This window comes from Aricia agestis, chromosome Z, assembly GCF_905147365.1.
Source record: "Aricia agestis chromosome Z, ilAriAges1.1, whole genome shotgun sequence".
NCBI lineage: Eukaryota > Metazoa > Arthropoda > Insecta > Lepidoptera > Lycaenidae > Aricia > Aricia agestis.
The window spans coordinates 109,959-132,534 of NC_056428.1; the positions used below are offsets into that span (position 1 = coordinate 109,959).

The 22,576-nt window shown below is 39.3% G+C and overlaps 3 protein-coding genes across 7 annotated transcripts in view; 2 read left to right on the top strand and 1 right to left on the bottom strand.

Moving 5' to 3' along the window:
* The first annotated feature begins 4,384 nt into the window (after positions 1–4,384).
* Positions 4,385–10,167, top strand: LOC121739155. Its single transcript, XM_042131498.1, has 3 exons — positions 4,385–4,769; positions 4,876–4,990; positions 9,812–10,167. Exons 1-3 carry the CDS (start codon positions 4,557–4,559, stop codon positions 10,114–10,116), a joined length of 633 nt encoding a protein of 210 aa, XP_041987432.1. The 5' UTR covers positions 4,385–4,556; the 3' UTR covers positions 10,117–10,167.
* A 2,678-nt stretch (positions 10,168–12,845) lies between these two features.
* LOC121739154 (reticulon-4-interacting protein 1, mitochondrial-like) lies at positions 12,846–17,921 on the bottom strand. 2 transcript variants are annotated; one of them, XM_042131497.1, is made up of 4 exons: positions 17,738–17,921; positions 17,569–17,600; positions 13,913–14,295; positions 12,846–13,808 (listed from the first exon to the last, which is right to left on the bottom strand). In XM_042131497.1, the coding sequence occupies exons 3-4, from the start codon at positions 14,285–14,287 to the stop codon at positions 13,089–13,091; spliced, it is 1,095 nt and encodes a 364-aa protein (XP_041987431.1). In that variant the 5' UTR covers positions 14,288–14,295; positions 17,569–17,600; positions 17,738–17,921; the 3' UTR covers positions 12,846–13,088. The 2 variants fall into 2 exon arrangements, with proteins under 2 accessions (XP_041987431.1, XP_041987430.1); XM_042131496.1 differs by lacking the exon at positions 17,569–17,600.
* A 2,482-nt stretch (positions 17,922–20,403) lies between these two features.
* Positions 20,404–22,576, top strand: part of LOC121738348 (tryptophan--tRNA ligase, mitochondrial) — a 65,472-nt gene continuing 63,299 nt past the window's right edge. The window contains exons 1-4 of one of the 4 annotated variants that reach the window (XM_042130330.1): positions 20,404–20,454; positions 21,714–21,785; positions 21,873–22,064; positions 22,146–22,385. In XM_042130330.1, coding sequence (XP_041986264.1) covers positions 20,425–20,454; positions 21,714–21,785; positions 21,873–22,064; positions 22,146–22,385 — 534 coding nt within the window. In that variant the 5' untranslated portion in view covers positions 20,404–20,424. Of the gene's footprint in view, positions 20,455–20,478; positions 20,556–21,669; positions 21,786–21,872; positions 22,065–22,145; positions 22,386–22,576 lie in introns of those variants that run through there. The other 3 variants (XM_042130331.1, XM_042130334.1, XM_042130332.1) reach the window with 3 other exon arrangements.

Sequence of the window (22,576 nt, forward strand, 5' to 3'; positions counted from 1 at the left end):
CGCCGCGGCGCGCGGCGCTGGCATCGCCCGAGTATAAATATGGGCTCTCGCGGGCCGCGAATTCAGTCCGTGCGCGCATTCCATACCGACGACGTCTCGCTGCCGGTCGACGCCGTGCCGGTAATAATTGTAGTGCCGCCATTTTGTGAAGATGGAAGCTCTGCAAACGCCATGAAGACCGTAGCCACGCTGCGAAGATCCCTCGCTCGACGTAGCCGCGATGTGAAGACGCGTAGTGTTGTTGCGAAGAATTCTTATTAGAAAAATGCCTTTTTCAAGGCCGGTTCATGTCCGGTATTATTACACGGACAGCTGTTTCTCTTGTCATTGCGAACGTACGTTCTTTGCAGAGCGATTTTCTTCTGTGTTTCAACTTCTATAACGAACGTATACAAAGACGGCGTGCGTTCTTTTCAGAGCGCGTTGTTTTCTTTGTTTCAATCGGCGCACGAACGTAGGTACTGCTACACAGCTATCGGTCGGCTGCCGTTACCATCGCCGGGACGCTCCCAGGCGCAGTCAGTGATATTTGTGAATTAGACAGTGGCATTGGCGGCAGCACCGCGCGCGTCGCGAAGCAGCTACCGGTCGGCTGCCGTTACCATCGCCGGGACGCTCCCAGGCGAAGACAGTGATATTGGTGAACAGACAGAAATTTGTTCAAATTAAGTTAGTTCCAACAATTCATAATAGATGGCGCCGTGCGTCTTCTACATCGCGCTGACGCTTGCTCAAAAGTCTTCTTATAAGACGTGGTATCATCTTACATTTAAGTTTCGATTTTTTTCGATTGTTATATCTATTCTACGGTAATAAATAACTCAGTACTTTATCTGTGCAGTGACGTAACCTTAAATCTATCAATAATAAATAGTTTATGGGTAAAGTTGTGTAATTGGAGGGCTAAATAAGCTTTAAAATTTGGCATAAAATATAAAGTTTAATATAAAAAAATGAAATACTTATTGTGTGCACACTGCACAGCTGTATTGATTTAAGGGGTACCAGGGTTTTTTTATAAAAGCTTTTGACACCAATTTTGTTGACATCGCGCGCTATAAACTGAAGTCCACGCGGACGAAGTCGCGGGCAACAGCTAGTCTTTGTATATGTCATAGTCTGTCTCTGTCAAGAAAGTGAAGAAACTAAAAAGTGGCAACATCGTAGTGTCATCCCTTTCAAATCAATCTAAGAAAAAAGGGATGACATTACGATGTTTCCACTTTTAATTTCTTCATTTCTTGATGGACTATATAAAATGCAATAACTCGGTTAAACGGTTGAACCGATGTGGCTAATTTTAGTCTTAAAATATTCCTGGAAGTCCAGGGAAGGTTTATAAGTGACACGAAGTTCACCGGGACATCCAGTCACTAGTGAGACATATTATGAATTTATAGCACCTGTTATTTAAGTACCCTCTCCCTGAGAGCTGCAGAGCTACTTTGATGACTGCCAGTGAAAGCTCACTCCTTTTTTATTAAAAAACATAAATTATAGCCTATACTGACTTAGAAAATATATTGCTAACTAAGCTTAGTAGAATTGTTTCGAAACCGGTCGTGTTTTTAGCTAAAATTTGTAATAATAATAAATGAATATAGTGGAAAAAGTGCACGTAAAATAATTGTGTTTTATTTGTGTTTTTGTCTAATCGGTACTAACGAGAGGGTAGAATATTCGATGGGTAATTAGGTCACAATGGTATGGTGGAAACTTTCCTGTTTCTCATCCGAATCTTCGTGAAGATTTTCAATAAAAATACCATTTATTAAAATAAATAACATGTCTAGTATGAAAAATTAAAAGATCACAAGAGTATAAAATAATAATTATGACCAAGTGTCAAGATCATGAAATCGTGCAACCGCAAACCATCGACTGGCAGAATAGTGTTGCCAATCAAAATAAATGCTTGGTTCAGCTTTCGTTGGCCAGACTCTATGGTGATTGAGCGATCAGAATCGGAAATAATATGGACGCGAGAATTTCAGTAATATTTTTTCGCATTTTACTATTTTTCTTCAATGAAAATCTTCAAATTTTCAGCACTTATGACACGTCTTTCACTTTAATTATTCATAATAATCACAGTAACATGTAGTTTTCACATTGTAAAACTAAATTTAAGCAAATTGAAAATCTTTGTTTTGTAAATTTTATGTCATAGAGTATTGATACAACAAAGGGACAAATGGGTTTTTTGGGAGAATGTGAAAGAGTGATGTTATGTTTTTATATTATTTTCCTAAAATTGTGTTATCTGGGTTTTTAATGTGTAATATTGGTAGGATATTAACCATCAAATATTCGTTATCGTGCACAAGTGTGGGAAAGTGACGTAGTAACCAGAAACGTGCTCTTTTGTGTTCCCTCCAAAACTCCATCAAAAGTTTCAGTAAAGCGTCCTACCACTTTACTGAATCGACCGACTTGACTTCTTGACTGTATTGACTTTATACTTAGACTTTGACTAGACTTTGGACCTGACTGACCTGACGATAATATATAAAAAAATTTATTAAAGAATATTGTTTTCCCGCCATAATATCATACTCGACACTGGCCATGGTTATAGCCGAAGTGCCATTATATGAAAAAAAAGGGACAAATGTCAAAAGAGTTGCTATTGCTTAAAAAAAAGTTTCGCCTCCTAGACATTCTTGACGCACTATACACCTATAGAGTCTGGCTAACGAAAGATGAGACTGGAAAAAAGCGGCAAATTAAAAAAAAATCTACGTATGGCAACCTTGTCTTTAGTCGGAATTATAGTTTTGATACTTGATTATTTATGACAATAATATTATATTTAAGTTTGGATAACTCAATCAAGTTTATTGTTGTTGTTTTCTTAAATTTTATTTTGCAATGCCGACATTTCATGATGTTTTGTTTTTGACGAAAACTCTTGCATGTTTTTGTCGGAGTAATAAAACTTCTTCTTTAATAGGTACTTAACGTACATCATGAATTTATAATTCTATTAAAATTATATTACAAAATATAATTTAATCAAACAATTATATTCATTTTCATAAACTAAATTGTCCCTACTGTTTCTAAGTGTAAATATAATTTAATTTAAATGTTAAACAATTTCCTATATTATATTATTACGCAATTAAATTGTATTAGAAAAACAAATTCTCGCAAGCATCATAGATTTTATAGATAATATACTCAAATATGTTTATTTAATACATACTTGTACATGCCTGAAACTGATAGCATGCCTTGCAAGTTGATTAAAACCCAAGGATTAAGGGGAGATGAAAAAACAACAAAATCAAAGGTTGCGGATTTTTTTTTCGCATTTTAATATGTAAACATTCGAAATGTTTCCGAAACAGGTGGAAATCTGAAGGTGCAAGTCAAGTGCAGGTCAGGACTATACGGCGGATGCATTAATAACCCCTCCCAGCAGCAATTTTTAGGGTACAAACACTGATATCTGAAAATATGTTCATAAATAAAGTTAGCATTCAATAACAAGGTTGCTTTCAGGTATTTTTTTTTTTTGTAACGTTAGGGTCTCACCGGTCAAAGAAGAAATCTCATCAAGGAACTGATTTTGTCTTTAAACACTCTTCTTGGAACATATCTCTTAATTTATTTATGCTTGATATTATAACTTGCATAACTGAATCCTTTGCATCATCCATGTTACCTGCAAAACAATAAATTCAATTACATGATAAATAATAATTATTTTAATTAATTGTAATTGAAAGTATCAAAATCTTTTACCTGTACTTACCAATGCACTGGGATATTTCATGTAAACAATCTTGTTTTTGTTTAAAAATTGCATCATTTTCACTTCTTTTTTGTTTATATTTACTAATCATAGCAAAAAGCAGTTTTCGTAAATCTCTTTTCAAAGTTTTCGTCATGTTTAAATTAGAAAATCACGTAAATCATAGAAATATTTTTCACTTTGACACTTAAACAACAGATGCTATAATAGGTGACACTGATGTTAATGACAGTGTTACCATAATTATTTTTGGAATAAAAAGCCAGTCTCATCTTTCGCTAGCCAGACTCTATTATAATAGGTAAGGCTCTCTCCAGTATAATATACTGGAGAGAGCCATACCTATATTATAGTAAGTACCTCAATCTCAATGGTGTGAACCATATTTTTTTTTTGGAGCAAAGGACTCGTTTCCAGCTCCCAATAGATAAATTAAAAAAAAAAGAAGAACACTTTTAAATTTCAATAATATAATTTATTTATTTGTGATTTTTAATTTGCACTTATTTTGTTTGTAAAACAATAATTTGGCTCATTGGTTACAAAGTGTTTTATATTTTTAAGTAATAACAACATGTAATAAATTAAAATATTTATGATTTATGATATGAAGTAAACTGTAAATCAAAAATATAATTTCAGCCGAAACTCTCGAATCTGTTTATGCATTATAAGTTGTTATCCTACTCAGGATAAAATTGGTTTCAAGATATAAGAATTGGTTTTAAGAGAAGAAAGTTTGAAAGTATTTCGTAGTGTGCGTAAGGCGTAAGCCAGAAGAAGCGGTTCAGCGAAGATGAGTGCCGCTGTGACCGGTCGCCGCATAAGCTCCGAACAGTTAAATATATTATTATCATTTATGGAAGAGCACCGCGATTTTGCTGCCGGGAAACAGTCGATATATTCTAGGTACAGCGCCAGTAAGCTGTGGCGTCTGCTCGCCGAGAGACTGAACGCCGCGGCCGTCGACTCTGGTGGCGTGCGAAAATCTCCCGACAAGTGGTGTAGAGTAAGGATTTTATGACTCTATCCCGTCACCTGTGTAGCTGAAGCTTCTTTTGATAATTGAGTCGTGTAAGTATTTTCAAACTACATAATATATCCTTTACTTGTAGTATTGGGCGGACATCAAGTACAAGGCACGGAAGAAGGCTGCAGCCAATGGAAGTATGGGTGAAACGTCCACTGTCGAGGAAAGGGTACAAAATATACTGGATACTAAGCCAAAATGTAAGTTTACTATTTAATGTATGTATATATAAACTAACGCCTCTGTGCTCTAGTGGTATAGAGGGCGGCTCTTGACTCGGAGGTTGTGGGTTCGATTCCCGCGTTGGAAACATGTTATTTCCAAGTTTGGCTAGGTCAATGCAGGCTGATGACCTGATTGTCTGACAAGTAAGATGATCCATGCGTCGGATAGGCATGTAAAAAGTCGGTCCTACGCCTGATCTCTTGCTGGTTGTGTCGGTCTTCTGTCCCACTGGGTTATGATAGTGAAGGAATAGAGAGTACTCTTGTGTACTGCTCACACACTTGGGCACTATAAAATTACTCCTGTGTAGCTGGCCTGGTTCAATGAAACCAGTCACTGTCACCGAAACTGGTGTGGGAGCTATTATTATTATTCCACGTCCACTATTCACTACAGTCTACACACGCTGAAGCGCCTCCAAAACTTCCTACCTATACATACCAAAATTTTCCTTGTTCAGACACTCATCTTTCCCATTCTTGACTACGCCAATTCCTGTTACCTAGATGCCACTGAGGAGCAGTATACATTGTATTTTAGCGATAAAATAATTGCGCTGCAGAAAGTCGTGGTGCGCACTAGGCCTATCTTTTTCAATTTTACATCATTTGAAAGAAATTGACAAGACAAAATAAGGTATAAATGGTTGCCAGCTCTAAGTCGGCCGCAACCTAGGGTTGCCAGCCTGTTTGTATTACGGGTTTTCATTTTGCTCAATTAAAGGTACTTGCGGCTACTTTTAACAAGGCAACCCAACATTAATCCATTTTGTACGTTCTAAAGATTATTTTAAAATATATTTGATCGAAAAAAAAAACGATTCATGGATTTCACGGTCAGATCTTAGGATAATAGTTTTATTATTTTATGATAGAACCTTGACCCCGATACTGGTTTTGGTAATACATACATACATATAAATAAAAGTACCTGGATGACCGAGCTTTGCTCGGTATAGCAAACACTCATTGTCTTCGTGTTACTTAATAACGCCATCTGCTGGTTGTTAAAACAATTAGTTGCTCACATAATAGTATTATTATTCGCCAATAGATGTCAGGAAGAGTCATATTTTTCAGTTTATCGATTATCGATAAAACACGAATAAAAAGACATTTTCTGAGAATGATTCCTAGCTAGATCGATTTATCGCCCCCGAAACCCCCTATATACTAAATTTCATGAAAATCGTTGGAGCCGATTCCAAGATTCCAATTATATATACAGGGTGTAACAAAAATAAGTGATAATACTTTAGGGTGTGTACGTGTTCCTTGCAGAGAGTTCAATGTGAAAGTAGCGGCGCCGAAAGACCAAAAATTTTTTTCACTTTTGTATGGGGAAACTCGTGACGCTCGGGCCCTTGCCCATACAAAAGTGAAAAAAAAAATTCGTCTTTCAGAGCTGCTACTTTCACAGTAAAATGTCTACAAGGAACACGTACACACCCTAAAGTATTATCACTTATTTTTGTTACACCCTGTATACAGTGTGTAACAAAAATAAGTGATAATACTTTAGGGTGTGTACGTGTTCCTTGTAGAGAGTTCACTGTGAAAGTAGCAGTTCTGAAAGACGAAAATTTTTTTTCACTTTTGTATGCCTGGAAGAAATTACTAATTAGTAATAAGGCCGCCATTGTGTGTTACCTGTGTTTTAAAAATGTCTTTTATTTTAAACTAGCTGTTGCCCGCGACTTCGTCCGCGTGGACTTCAGTTTATAGTACTTTATAGCGCGCGATGTCAACAAAATTGGTGTCAAAAGCTTTTATAAAAAAACCCTGGTACCCCTTAAATCAATACAGCTGTGCAGTGTGCACACAATAAGTATTTCATTTTTTTATATTAAACTTTATATTTTATGCCAAATTTTAAAGCTTATTTAGCCCTCCGATTACACAACTTTACCCATAAACTATTTATCATTGATAGATTTAAGGTTACGTCACTGCACAGATAAAGTACTGAGTTATTTAATACCGTAGAATAGATATAACAATCGAAAAAAATCGAAACTTAAATGTAAGATGATACCACGTCTTATAGGAAGACTTTTGAGCAAGCGTCAGCGCGATGTAGAAGACGCACGGCGCCATCTATTATGAATTGTTGGAACTAACTTAATTTGAACAAATTTACGCATTTTCACCCCCTTACAACCCTTTTTTCCAGTAAAAAAAGTAGCCTATGTCCTTTCTCAGGCTTTAGACTATCTGTATACAAAATTTCATTACCATCGGTTCGGTAGTTTTGGCGTTTGGCGTGAAAGCGAGACTGACAGACAGACAGACAGACAGAGATACTTTTGGCGTTTGGCGTGAAAGCGAGACTGACAGACAGACAGACAGACAAAGATACTTTCGCATTTATAATATTAGTATAGATTATGTGCACACTGCACAGCTGTTTTTGGGTATTTTGATTAATTAAGGGCCGCGCTACACCGGAATGGCAGCGGCGAGGCGAGCACTTTCAGCGCTGCCATTCCGGTGTAACGCGGCCCTAAGAGGGGTACCACTTACCAGGGTTTTAAAAAGTTTTTAAATTTGACACAAATTTTGTTGACACCGCGCGCTATAAACTAAAGTCCACGCGGACGAAGTCGCGGGCAACAGCTAGTTAGTTAATATTAACGTGTATAACAATCGAAAGAATCGTAAAACCTACCTCAACATGGTACCACCTCTTATAGAAATACGCATGAGCAAGCAATAGCGCGATCTAGGGGACTCTTGGCGCCATCTGTTTTGAGTTTTTTGGAACTAAGTTAATTTAACCAAATTTACGCATTTTCACCCCCTTACAACCCCTTTTTCCAGTTAAAAAGTAGCCTATGTCCTTTCTCAAGCTTTAGACTATCTGTGTACAAAATTTCATTACAATCGGTTCAGTAGTTTTGGCGCTGTTGTTTTTGAATTTGATGTCTAAGTTGGTAGGTGAGTTATTAGTTAATAACGTGTATAACAATCGAAAGAATCGAAAAATCTAGCTCAATATGGTACCACCTCTTATAGAAATACGTATGAGCAAGCAATAGCGCGATCTAGGGGACTCTTGGCGCCATCTGTTTTAAGTTTTTGGAACTAAGTTAATTTGACCAAATTTACGCATTTTCACCCCCTTACAACCCCTTTTTCCAGTTAAAAAGTAGCCTATGTCCTTTCTCAGGCTTTAGACTATCTGTGTACAAAATTTCATTACTATCGGTTCAGTAGTTTTGGCGTGAAAGCGAGACAGACAGACAGACAGACAGAGATACTTTCGCATTTATAATATTAGTATAGATAATATTCTAACGTATTAAAAACTATAAACAAAAACATACTAACTAATAAGTATGATTAGTTCTATGTTACAATAAAGTAAAAAATAAAACGCCATCTGTTGAATCGTATTAGAACTAAAATGTTCATTCCATCGATATATTTCTGGATTTTTTATAATATTATACATAAAATATGTTTAAGATTTTTGAAATTTTATTTTAATACACATCCAAGACCCAGGAAAATTGAAAACTTTTTGTTCCGCCTGCGGGACTCGAACCCAGGACCCCCGGGATGAGCGCTGGCCACGCGCAATGCGAATTCATTTTCATCGAAATTTTCATGGAAATAAGATATTTTCCCACATCAAAATGTAGCCTATGTCCTTTCTCAGACTCTAGAATAACTGTATACAAAATTTCATTGCAATCGGTTCAGTAGTTTTGGCGTGAAAGCAAGACAGACAGACAGAGATACTTTCGCATTTATAATATTAGTATGGATTAAACATCATATTCTAACGTATTAAAAACTATAAACAAAAACATACTAACTAATAAGTATGATTAGTTCTATGTTACAATAAAGTAAAAAATAAAACGCCATCTGTTGAATCGTATTAGAACTAAAATGTTCATTCCATCGATATATTTCTGGATTTTTTATAATATTATACATAAAATATGTTTAAGATTTTTGAAATTTTATTTTAATACACATCCAAGACCCAGGAAAATTGAAAACTTTTTGTTCCGCCTGCGGGACTCGAACCCAGGACCCCCGGGATGAGCGCTGGCCACGCGCAATGCGAATTCATTTTCATCGAAATTTTCATGGAAATAAGATATTTTCCCACATCAAAATGTAGCCTATGTCCTTTCTCAGACTCTAGAATAACTGTATACAAAATTTCATTGCAATCGGTTCAGTAGTTTTGGCGTGAAAGCAAGACAGACAGACAGACAGACAGACAGACAGACAGACAGACAGACAGAGATACTTTCGCATTTATAATATTAGTATGGATTGTTATAATATGTATGCACAATAAAGAATATTTATCTTATGGGCAAGGACCCGAGCATCATGAGTTTCCCCATACAAAAGTTTTTGTTACACTCTGTATATATACAAGAATTGCTCACTTAAAGATATAAGATTGGAGAGTCTGTTTGTAATATTAAAAGAACCGTTTTTTACTAAATGCATTTGAATGTGTATAGGGTACAGACACCAAAACAACATTTTTTTCAATTTTTGTCTGTATGTCTGTCTGTTTGTTCCGGCTAATCTCTGAAATGGCAGGGAGCGATTTTGACGGGACTTTTTTAGGCACATAGCTGATGTAGTAAGGAATAACTTAGGCTACTTTTTAACCGACTTCCGAAAAGGAGGAGGATATACTTCACTTTTTTTATAACTTAGGAACCCTAAAAAGGGGATTTTGTTTCTCTTTTTATTATATTCCTTGTCGCATTTTGCTGACGCGGACGAAGTCGCGGGCAACAGTTAATTGATTATAATTTACAGCATGCTGCGGAGGATGTACTCAGGTAGAGGAGGAGGGCAAGAGCAGTACATTGGAGGATGACATGGTCTCGGAGGCCGAGGGCGGGGACGCGGGGAACGCGCGACTGTCCACGGAGGAGGTGCTGGCGGAGGCGGCCATGCGGAGCGCTCTAGCGGCGGAGCGGCAGGCCGAGACCGTCGTGCGCGGCGTGACGCTGCTGCGCGAGCTCACCGACCTGCTGCGCGCCGCTTTGCCGCCCCCCGCGCCGCCGCCCGCCGCCCTCGACCCGACGCTGGCGCTGCACCACCACCATCACCGCATGTGACCGTCCACTGACTGACTAGCTATTATTTACTTACGAGTAAATAAATAAAATTAGTTGCTGTTTCTTATCCGCGAGTTGCAAAACCATTTTGAGTTTAACTCTCAGAAGTTTGCCTTTGTGTTATTTATGAAAATGAGAAAAACCGGCGAAGTGCGAGTTGGACTCGCCCATGAAGGGTTCCGCAGCAGCAATAGGGATTATTTTTATGAAATTAAATTGAATACGGTATAAATTAAATTTAGAAAAATAAAGAAATGAAATCTGTCGTATCGAAAGCTCTGTACAATGAAAAAACCGGCCAAGTGCGAGTTGGACTCGCCCATGAAGGGTTCCGCAGCAGCAATAAGGTTTATTTTTATGAAATTAAAAGGGTTTTGATTTATTTTTATGTTTAAGTTGATTTAATGAAAGTTTCATTTATGACGTATGAATGAACCCGAATTTAAAATTTTCATATTTTGTGTAATTGAAGGTAGCGAAATAAAAAATCCTTGTTCTCGAATCACGCGTCGAGAACGTTACATATTCCCATCCATTCCTACTATATAAAGAGCAGTTCTGCCTTCGCGAGCCAGTGTGTAAAACGAGCTTCTTTTACAACGAACCTCTGCCCGCCGCGCCTCGATGACGCGAGTGATCATCAGTTTCGGGTTTTTTACTGGGGATACCGAGTTTGCCATAAAAAACATTAAAACTTATCCTAAGATTTTTTTCTATTGCCCCCTTCAATTCTATTCACCCCGGTTTACCGGTATCTTTATGACTTCTACACCATTTCACAGGGCATTTAGGCATTTTAACAACAAAAATATTGTAAAAAGCTACGTAAAAAGTAAGTAAACAAACCTATGTAAACAAATTGTAAAATGAGTTTGACAAAATTGTCATGTCAACCTGGTTGAATGTTACTCGAGTATATATACACGAAAAATGTGTACCGAACACATGCATAAATATGCATGTATTCGGGTCACATTTTGTAGCCTTTTGGTGCACTTTTTATGACGGAGTTACTCTTCCTTAGTTTTTATTATTCGTAGGTCGTTGCAAATATTCTGTTTCGTGGTATAGCTGATGTTCTGCTAGTTTTTGGAGATAAAGAGTGTGCAAGTGTCTGACCTATTGAAGAAAAGTAAGCGTTGCATTCATTTAGGGATTCTGCTACAGAATTTTTAATTTTTGTTAACTCAGATTGAGTCCGGGAAAAGTCAATGAGCAGCGGTGAGAAATTTTCTTGATGGAATTCCAAAGTTTTCTAGGGCAATCCTTATTTTTATAAAGCTCTGTTTTTCATAATCGGTTTTAAGCTTTCGGATCAATGAGTTGTAAAAATTACGGTACCGTACCGAGTAAAGATAAGTCTTTTTATATCGTCCTCGGGAAATTTTTTTTGAGTAGTCGACGTGAAGTTTATCTTTATGTTTGGTGCATCGAATCAATCCAGGTGTCATCCAGGGCTGAATTACAAAATTTTTGTGACTAAGCGTAATCTTACGTGAATTTTTTGAATATTTACTGTCTTTAAGTTCAAATAACTCCTAACTTGTGTAAACTAATATTTTAGTCCATAATAATTGTTGTCACGGTGTGTCGGGGGACCGCCAAGTAAACTACAAACTAAAACCGCCAAGTCGCTGATTATCTCGATTCGGTTCGCTGTGAACCTTAAACCATAATATATTGTTATGTGAAATCAAACATCTACATTAGCGGTCCCCCGAGGGCTCCGACACACCTTGACAACAATAAGTAATTATTATGGACTAAAATATTACTTTACACAAGTTAGGAATTATTTGAATTTAAAAGCAGTACTTAAATATTATTTCATTAGGTACTTTTTAAAGTGGTTTGGCGGGGTTTTTTTTTTAATTTCTTAATTTTATTATATTTCATATTATATTACAGTATTTCATACAGAAGAGTAGTTTACCTATACGAAATACATAATAAGGAGCCAATTATAAGTTTTCACTTATAATAATAATAGTTTACAAAATATTGACTTAATATGTTATGGATAATAATACCTAGTACTACTGCAACACAATTTACGTTTTAGACAAGAATATCAGTTATTTTTTTTAGTGTTATCTTATTTCTTATATTACGGTATTTCATACAGAAGAGATAAACATCAACAATCAATTATTTTTGATCGACAAAGTGCTTGCATAATGATCTTTTTAGAGATGAAACCATACAATTGAAAATATCAAGATCCATATTGGAACAAACCGAGTTAAGTAGCTTGCTTGCACGATACATGAAGGAGTTCTGTCTGTAGTAGGTGTGGGTATAAGTGACTAGTGGGTAGGAAGATAGGGACATGACGACGGTAGGACTTAGTAGGAATTTTAAAAGACAACTTAGATAATAGGTTGGGGCAGTCAAGATTATTCGAAGGGATTTTTACAAGAAAAGACACATCAGCAATAACACGACGGTCCTCTAGGGTAAGTAGGTGGTGTTTAGTACAGACCGACTTATAATTAAAACTACTAAACCGTTGATTAGTCTTAAAACACAGGTAACGTATAAATTTTCTTTGGATGTTCTCAATTCTAATAATGTAAATTTTATGCCTAGGGTTCCAAAGGAAGGCATACTCGAGGTGACTTCTAACTAGAGAGCAATAAAGAGCCTTGATGATTTTTGCGCGAACAAATTCTTTAGAGTTTCGCTTTAAGAAGCCAAGAGCTGTAGATGCCTTTGATAATATGACATGATCAATATGAGAGCTAAACGATAGTTTCGAGTCATGGACAACTCCAAGGTCTCTAGTAGTGGTAGTTCTGGGCAACTGATAAATACGGATGATATTTAATAGGGCGAAGCTAGCTATAGAAGTTTATTGAAACATTACGTTTAAAGCGGGTGTACAACAAATACATAGTTTCGAATGATCACTAGAGTCTAATATCATAGCCAAACTAACCCGTGCTACTCGGTCTACTACCACTAGGGCGGTGCTAGGCGGGGGCCACGTCAACGACGATCTTGCCGCGCGCGTGGCCCCGCGCCGCCTGCGCCAGCGCCTCCGCCGCCTCTTCCCAGGGGAAGGCGCGCTCCACGTGCACCGCCAGCTCACCGCCGTCTGCCAGGCGCCGCAGCCGCTCGACGTCCTCCGCGCGCGGGCCGAAGAACGCCCAACGCACGCGCGGCGGGCAAGCCGAGGAGGCGGCGGGCGCGGCGGCCAGCTCGTGCCGCAGCAGTGCGGCGGCGGCGGCCAGCGCCCCTCCCGCCAGTCCGTGCTCGTCCGTGTCGCGCAGCAGCGGCGACGTGAGCGTCACGTAGCGCGCGAACCGCCAGCGCCGCGCCCCCGCCTCCGCGCCGCCGCGTCCCGCCGCGTCCAGGACCGCGGCGTACGGCCCGCTCTCTTCCAGCCGCCGCTCGTAGTCCGGTGCGCGCCGGTCGAGCGCCAGCGCCGCGCCCAGCGCCAGCGCTCGCTCGGTCTGGTCCGGCGCGCAGCCCACCACCACCTCGGCGCCGACGTGTCGCAGCAGCTGGAGCGCCGCCTGCCCGACGCCGCCGAGCCCCAGCAGCAGCACGCGCGCGCCTCCCGCGCCCTCCGCGCCGCCCGCCGCCGCCGGCCACAAGCCCGCCGCTCGGAGCGCCGCGCACGCCGACAACGCCGCGTACAGCGTGCCGCCCGCGCGCCGCACGTCGAGGCTCCGCGGCGCGGGCCCCGCCTGAAAGAGCCGAAACGCGTCATGTCGGGCTGCGGCACCACGCCACAAAAACATTCCAAATTAATAATAAAAGTTAAAAGCAGAGCGACAAAGGCAAAACTTACCCAACGGTCGCTGACGAGCACGAACTGCGCGAGCGCGCCGGGGCGGTGCGGCGGCAGCACGCCCCAGGCACGGTCACCGGGGCGCAGACGCGCGGCGGGCCCGGCGCGGACCACCTCGCCGGCGAAGTCGCGGCCCGGCACCAGCGGGAACTCCACGCCGCCGCCCTCGAGCGCACGCAGCGTGTTGAGCACGCGCCGCCCGTACCCGCCCACCATGCCCACGTCGAGCGGGTTGAGGGCGGCGGCGCGCACCGCCACCAGCACGTCGTCGGGCGCGCGCAGGGCCGGCACGCGAGCGCTCTCCAGCCGCAGCTCGCCGCCGTACGCGTGCACTCGCCACGCCTGCATGCGCGCCGCCACGCGCCCGCCGGACATTCTCACCCCTGCCGATCACATGTTTGTTGAGCCCGCTCGCGGTGTACCCATCGGGCCGACGCGATGCATTGGGCCCGCGCGTTGCGTGCTGGGCTGCTGGCTCGATACGTCTGCCCAATGTGTACAGCTGACTTTATATATGGAGATTTTAATGCTATTTATACGTGAGTATTGTGGAGACGTTACTTTAGTGAGTTTGGTAATATTATATAGAAGTCAGTTTACATTTTATATTATAGGACGTTTTTATTTTATCGTGATTGGTGATAGATTCTTCCAATACTTTTTTTATAAATTGTATAGAAAATATATCAAAAATGTTGGACAAGGTGCACCGTGCACTGCGTGGCCGCCGTGCACAGCGTGCGCCGCGGTGAAATTGCGCCTTTATTTGTAAGTGATGCAGTTGCAGTCCCAGACCCGCGCGGAGAAGCGGTGTCTATAATGGAGCTTATAAAACCGTATAGATCAATAGAGAACCAAAAATTAAGCATAATATCCTTTTCCCTTGGCCTTACTTAACCGACGCACCCAGCGCGTCATTTAAAAAGATTTAGTGAGGCCGATGACGCGCCAGTCGCGGCATATAAGGATTGTTAAAAAACACGTTTAAACTAATTTATTATACTGTTTATAGCGCGCGATGTCAACAAAATTGGTGTCAAAAGCTTTTATAAAAAAACCCTGGTACCCCAAATCAAAACAGCAGACTGCTGTGCAGTGTGCACATAATATTATTTCTTTTTTTTTTAATTATACTTTATATTTAATGCCAAATTTTAAAGCTTAAAAGGCCCATTCACTGCAGGACTGCCGTGCAGTCCTGCCGTGAATGGGCCCTTTAATTTAGCTCCCAATTACCATAAAGTTAATGTACCTAGCGGAATAGAGAAACAAAGGCCTGTGCAAGAGAGATGTCACTATCAGTAACACTGCGTGGTAAGTAGAGACGTGTGATACATCATGACAGCAGCACTCTTTTTTTGACGTCCAGTCGGCACGTGCCGCACGTTGACAGTTTAATCTCATAGAAATCACGTTCAATCATACTTGTGTTAGTGTATATGTCGCAGCCGACTGGTTTAAATAGCCGTTCAATCAAACGGCTAGCCCTTTGACTGAACAACGCCATTCAATCACACGTCTAGCTTTTATACTGAATATTTTAGTCGCTCAAAACGTTCAAAACTACAGCTGATTCAAAAGCCGCCGTGTAATTGAAGTAGTTCAGCGCGCACCGCTGCGGCGCTAGGTGCATTTTATTTACAATATGGCGTCAACTAGCAGGTTTTTGTTGGTGTTTGTGGTTGTTTTTCGGAAAGTAAGTAGTTAATAAAAGTTACAAGTGTTATTAAAGAGAAAATACGGGATTATGAAATGGATGGACGCAGCCCTCCCGAAAGGGGGGTTCAGGGGGTACACCCCCCGGCCAAAAGTAAAACAAACACAATCCAGAAAATCCAAAAGTAGGTTAGGTTAGAACTGTGACTGTGCTGCGGCAGCAGCCAGCGACCATCACAAAACACGCCTCGGAATTTTTTATTTTTACTTAGGTATTGCATTAAACTTTTGGTCACCCCTTAAACTCCGAACCACCCCTTAAACACCCCTTAAACCTCCTTAAAATCCGAGAATTATCTTTCAATAAAATACAAAAAGTTTTCCTATTCTCCCAAATTACATATTAAGCTAATGGTCGCCCTAGTTAATTTGCCATTAAACCAGTTGGCTAAGCATCGTCTAGCTGTAGTGTTGAATGTTGTAGTCAATAAGTCGGATAAACGACGTATAGCCGTGTGATTGAATGGCGTTGTTCAGTCAAAGGGCTAGCTGTTTGATTGACAGGCTATTTAAACCAGTCGGCTGTGACATATACGTACTTACACATATTTTTACACACAGATGAAACCAATTTCGGTTTCGTTTGACAGCTCGAGATTGTTGCTCTATTCCGCTAGGTATATTAACTTTATGCCAATTACACAACTTTGCCCATAAACTATTTATCATTGATAGGTTTAAGGTTACGTCACTGAATAGATAAAGTACTGAGTTATTTAATAACGTAAAAAAGAAATAATCGAAAAAATCGAAACTTAAATGTAAGATGATATCACCTCTTACAAAAAGACGTTTGAGCAAGCGTCAGCGCGATGTAGGAGACGCACGGCGCTATCTATTATGAATTTTTGGAAGTAACTTAATTTGAACAAAACGCATTTTCACCCCCTGGCCCCTTACAACCCTTTTTCCCTAAGAAAGTTTTTCGAGTAAAAAAGTACCCTATGTCCTTTCTTAGGCTTTAGACTATCTGTATACAAAATGTCATTACAATCGGTTCGGTACTTTTGGCGTAAAAGCGAGACAGACAGACAGACAGAGATACTTTCGCATTTATAATATTAGTATAGATATCAGATTTGAATTACAACTAACACGAACACTGCACACAAAATTGATCTTTTCTCTCTCTGATTTACGCCTATTAACGATAAAATGTGAATAAAACATAACCAGTGGCCAATGCCGCCCGTGGGCAGTGGGGCGTCATCGTTTATATATATATAGGTAAATTGATCAGAATTCAGATAAATAACAGAACATATTTCTACAACACACTGCCACCATGTTTCGCCAAGTACAGTATAACAAAACTTTTTTTCATTCATCTTTATTCCAAAAATAGATTAACTTACAGTTAAGGCCTAGTCCATCTAAGGTATAGCCCCTCTAAGGTATAGCCCATCAAATGCAAATCAACAATAATAATTATCAGCCAACTCAGTATCATTGTAATATGCGCACTTTCATACAGCTTCATACTGATCATTGATCAAGAACCAAACTAAACACAACACAGTCAGCATATATTAGTGCAAATGGTTACACCTTCATGAGCGTAGCGAGGTAAGGCACGGGCAGGGGGGCTGTAGTGGGGGGCGGTCAGTAGTGAAGACAGCGTGGTCCGACAGTACGGAACTGTCTTCGCAATCGGTTTACACGATGGCAGTGGCAGGTCAGCACTGTCTTGCCTGTGCACTAACGTCAGTTACTTACTCCGTATAAAACGGCCATAATGCTCACGAGTTTCATACCTAAATGTTCAATGCCAGTTCGCTCGCTCATATTTTGTTTTAAATTTTTTCCTCACCTTCAATACTTTTGTGAGATACTCATAATAAATATATTAAAAATCACAAATCGAAGTCTAGGATTTTCTTAATCTGCCCCCTCTCCCCCTATAATATAGAATCCTGGCTACGCCCATGGACCTTACATACCTAATTCTAACTGGTCCCACTTCAGGTTCTAGCTGTAACATATTTAATAAAGTGAGATTTGAGTAAGTTGCTCAAGCCGACAATGGCTGATTATACAAATTATGATGTTTTTTTCATTCTTATCTTGAGAAACTAGACATGTGGGTTGAAATAAAAATGAGCTAGCTACCTTTGAATAATTTATGGTTAGATGTTATAATAGATTTTCTACTGCACCCAGGAAAGAAACATATTATTTATTCAGCAAAAAATGTTTTGATTATAAGCAAGTGAAAATAAATTAAAATTTCAAAATGAAAACAATAAATTTCAAACATTTAAATCTTTTTGCGTATCTTTCCTATTTCTCCTCAATAAAAATTTTCTTTATATTTGTCAACAAAATCAACATTCAACTGTCACTTGTCATAGTTTTTTCTTTTAATTTATTGGGAGCTGGAAACGAGTCCTTTGCTCCAAAGAAAAATACAATAGCCGTGTTCGTTTCATTTTTTTGCAGTTTGGCAGCTGACTGTCAACTTCATAATTGATTGTCGTGTTCAATAACATCCTAAAGCCGGCGCCAGACATGGGCTTCAAAGTTTGAGCAAACTTTGCACAAATAGGAAAATGCCACCAATAACTTTACACAAATAGGCAAATGTCAGTGCCACACTTGGCGAATTTGCGTATTTGATCACATGTCTGGCGCCCGCCTTACAGTTCTGACAGATTCAGATCTTGGTAGGATTTTATTGAACATGACAATCATTCATGAGACTCAAAGAAGTTGACAGTCAGCTGCCAAACTGCGAAAAAATTAAACGAACACGGCTAATAATAAATACCATAAACCTATAATGCTATATATTATGTCTATGATAAATACATAGACTTAATATATTATAGGTTTATGGATAAATACATGATAAATACAAAATACAACAGATTAAAATAAAAAAAAAGGAATGTCTTTCTTCTTTCTTCTATGTTGGTACTCACCTTCTCACCAATGTTCACACTAAGCACTATTTACAAAAAAAAACAAAACATTACGGTACCTATTTACAATTATTTTTAAACTTTTTCCATCGTTGAGCATATATAACGGTATAAACACTTGAAGAAATTGTAATTAGACAGTAAATCTTCTGGGCGGCGGGGTACACTTATGTCTTCATCTTTACAAATTTTATTAGAGATGTGCCGATCATGACCTTGGCCGACTAGCCGACTAGCCGATTAGTCGGTTGCAAAGAAGCCGACTAATCAGCCGACTAGTCGGCCAAACCGATCATGGTTTCGGATGTTTCCGTAATGCTTCTAGTCTAAGCGATAAGTTGAGATTGGCGAAATATAGAGATAAGGGTCATGAAAATACGTGCGATAGCTCATTAGATTCGGGAAGACGTTTTTTCCGTATTCGGCTAAAACTCAACTATTTCTGTACTCAATCTTCATAATTTTGAAGTCGGTGCCAGTTACAAAAGTTTCAAATATTCTGGCAGAAGATTCAGCTATATCTGGTACCGACTTCAAAATGATGAAAATTGAGTAGGTACAGAAATAGTTGAGTTTTAGCCGAATACCGAAAAATGCACTATTAGATAGGAAAAATTATTTAATACTTTTTAGTTCATAATAAAAGGATGTTATTATTGTTTTTACCTTGGAAGTCGGTTTTAATTTTTGTTAAAAATAATAATTTAAATGCCTTTTGCAAAATATCCGGGTTGAGCTAGTTTGGATTCCCAGCCATTGTGTTATAACTGGCAACGAGAGTGCTGACTTTTATGCAAAACAAGCCATTTACACAGGTGGTCCTGGTTACTTCAAACTTTTCAGCAATGATTTTATTCCATTGGCAAAGGAAAATTTAATGACTGATTGGAATGCGGGTTAGACTGCGTCAGGAAGAGTTAAGGGTAAATTTTACTTTTCTCTGCAGAGCCAAGTAGCAAAGCCTTGGTTTTTTAAATACAGGAAAGCAAAAAAGTCCGTAACCTCTACAGTTTGTCGATTGCGTTTAGGCCACTCCTGTACTCCTGTTTTCCTCAACAAAATTTGGGTAAGAGATTCGTCTTTATGTGAGTGTGGACTTGACGAAGGTTCTCCAGAACATATTTTCTTCAGCTGTCCACATCGTCTGTCTTCGCTGTACGATTCTCTACCCCCTAATATCCCTCGTCCTGCTGATTTCCGCTCCCTTTTATCCTTAGTTCATACTCCTTTTGTAGATATTTTGTGTACTTAACTTTATTAACGATAATAACATTAGATTGTAGAATTGTGTTTAAATACTAACAAACTAACTTTTTATATGTTTTGTATTGTTTCAGATTAATATTATGGAGATCATTGTATGGAGATTAATTAGTTACGAGTTTATACTTTTAAAAGTACCGCTCCTTTTTTGGATTTTTTTCTTGCACTTATTTATTACTTTCGCAAAGGCCATCTCTAGAGCAAAGTTATTACCACTGGCAACAAAGTCTTTTTTACCTATTCAAAGTTACCGTACTGACCATAAACCTATAATGCTATGGTACGGCTGTACACTCTCGCCGAGAGCTATCGGGCGAGAGTCTCGTGCGAGAGTCTCGCCCTGTCTAGCGGCGCGACTAGTAGTGAAAAACGCTAGAGTGTACAGTAATGCGCTCGCTTTCCTCGCGAGACCCTTTGTCTCGGGCGCAAAATACCGAGAGGGTCCGAGACAGGCGAGACGAGGCGAGCGCACCCATTTACACTCTCGCACTCGAGCCGCCTCGCTGTGTCTCGGCGAGAATGTACAACCGACATTATGGGAGGCCATTTTTAAAGAAGAAGAAGAATAAAGCCTTGTGGAACTGTAATGACAAAATATGGTTATAATCTGTGATGGTTACATTATTGAATTTCGATTTCGAAGTCTGTTTTTTTTTAACTTATAAATTATAATAAATACCTAAGTACAAAAATGTTTGACCTAAGAAATCAATTCTGAAAATATTATCATTGAAATATTATAGGTATCATCATAGATAATACCATAGTATCCCCTTAGTAGTCTGAGGATAATACAATATTTAACCCTTAATTTACCCGGTAGGTCCCTGGGACTCCCTCGAAATTTTTGAGCGCTCATAAAACCGTTAGTTCTTGGAATTATAACATATGCGTCCCAGTACCTTCAAGAAGTGACGTGCGAAACGCTGGGTAGAGAGGACGGCGCTAAACGGTAGGTAAACACGTTAGTGGAGTCCGTGGGACTCCACCGGGGTATTAATGTTATAGTTTCAGTCAATTCACAGTATTTGCATATATACATTGTTTTCTGTTAATGTAATGGCGTCTCGTAGTAAGTACTATAAACGTCCTCGATGAAGACTTTGAGTCCGTGGTGAACAATTGGGTTCTGCAACTAACTGACAGCGATACAGATGATGAGGGTCAGCAAAATATAACATTGAACCAGCTTATGAATCTAGAGCCTTATGTGGTGGTGTCTAAAACCAAGGATGACTGACTGACTCAAACCACAACTCTGCTTCGGAGTGCTCAGATACTTCGAGTGATGATGAATACCGTATATGTGCCATAGTTGTACTAAGCCTGTGTGCCTTAGCCGGTCAAAAAATATGTAATGACTTTGTCAACAACCGCAATTGAAAGCTCTTGCACGTTTTTGTTTTTTATATTACCCATGTTCTCTTTTTGCTTTTAATGAGCGTTTATGTCCTTAATAAGTTTTATAATTAGTTATTTTAAAAACATGTTTTTTAATATATTTATTAGTGGCTAGAATTTAGACCTCGTAATTTTATGATAAAAAGCCTTATCTAGGAGTTCCTTAATAAAAAGCTGTTATTCTTTAATTTTTTAATAAAACCTATGCGATATTAAAAACAAATAAATAATTAACAAAATATATACTTAATAAGTATTTCACTTTTAAAATATTCTTATTTCATATTAAATTTACCAATTTGATTCCAGGAGTCCGAGGGACTCCACGGGGTACATTGCGCAGGTATATAGTCACCGGGTAAATCAAGGGTTATATACTAGGGTATCATGTTCATGGAATTAATATATATACTAGTTATATGTAGTACTTATATATTAATTCCATGATCATGTTAGATTTTTACTTTTTAACTTGGAATCCGTTGAATTAAAACATGGAGCTGGTAAAGAAAACTTTCGTGTTTGGCAAACTTAACTATCGAAGTATATCAATAGCGACCCCCAAATACAAGGTAACAACCTTATGATTTGTAACATGCATTAAATATAATTTAATAAAATAACAACATTCCATACTTATGTAATTATGTATTTTGAAGGATGCCAACCGAACCCCTACCTCGGCGTATCAGGACAAATGGCCTAAACGTATCATATCGGGAATTCAACCAACCGGTTCGTTGCATGTGGGAAATTATTTCAGTGCAATGAGACAGTGCATCGCACTGCAAGACAAGGGTGAAGATGTGATGATGTTTATTGCCGATCTCCACGCCTTAACAGTGCCCCAGGTATTTAAGTAATATCTTATTTTTCGATTCTAAAATTAAATAAATATAATTAAGCAATAATCTTTTTGTTTTACTTTTTAGAATACCAATGAGATAGCTGAGAAGACACTAGAAGTAGCGGCATATTTAATTGCGAGCGGGCTGGACCCGGAGCGCAGTGTACTGTTCGTACAGTCGGCGGTACCGCGCCACTCCGAGTTGTGCTGGATCCTGACTTGCATGGCCACTCACGCTCGACTCGCGCACCTCCCACAGTTTAAAGAAAAATCGGCCACCATGAAGGAGGTACCCATGGGGCTGCTACTTTATCCGGTGTTGCAGGTGCTTATTACATTTTATGACACAATTTTTTGTACTCTATATTAGAAGATACTGCCTCCACCTGTGGACAAGATCATATTATGATTTATGAGGGTAGCACTATCAAACTAATGTCTATACAATATTCCACAAAGTTAATATACCTAGCGGAATAGAGAAACAAAGGCCTGAGCAAGCGAGATGTCACTATC

Bases quoted from the DNA above. Each gene is read 5' to 3' on its own strand.
- LOC121739154 (XM_042131496.1), bottom strand. From the start codon at position 14,287: ATGTCCGGCGGGCGCGTGGCGGCGCGCATGCAGGCGTGGCGAGTGCAC. The intron at 13,809-13,912 runs GTAAGTTTTGCC...CGGCTCTTTCAG, and splicing joins TGCTCGTCAGCGACCGTTGG to GCGGGGCCCGCGCCGCGGAG.
- LOC121739155 (XM_042131498.1), top strand. From the start codon at position 4,557: ATGAGTGCCGCTGTGACCGGTCGCCGCATAAGCTCCGAACAGTTAAAT. The intron at 4,770-4,875 runs GTAAGGATTTTA...CTTTACTTGTAG, and splicing joins CTCCCGACAAGTGGTGTAGA to TATTGGGCGGACATCAAGTA. The intron at 4,991-9,811 runs GTAAGTTTACTA...TATAATTTACAG, and splicing joins ACTGGATACTAAGCCAAAAT to CATGCTGCGGAGGATGTACT.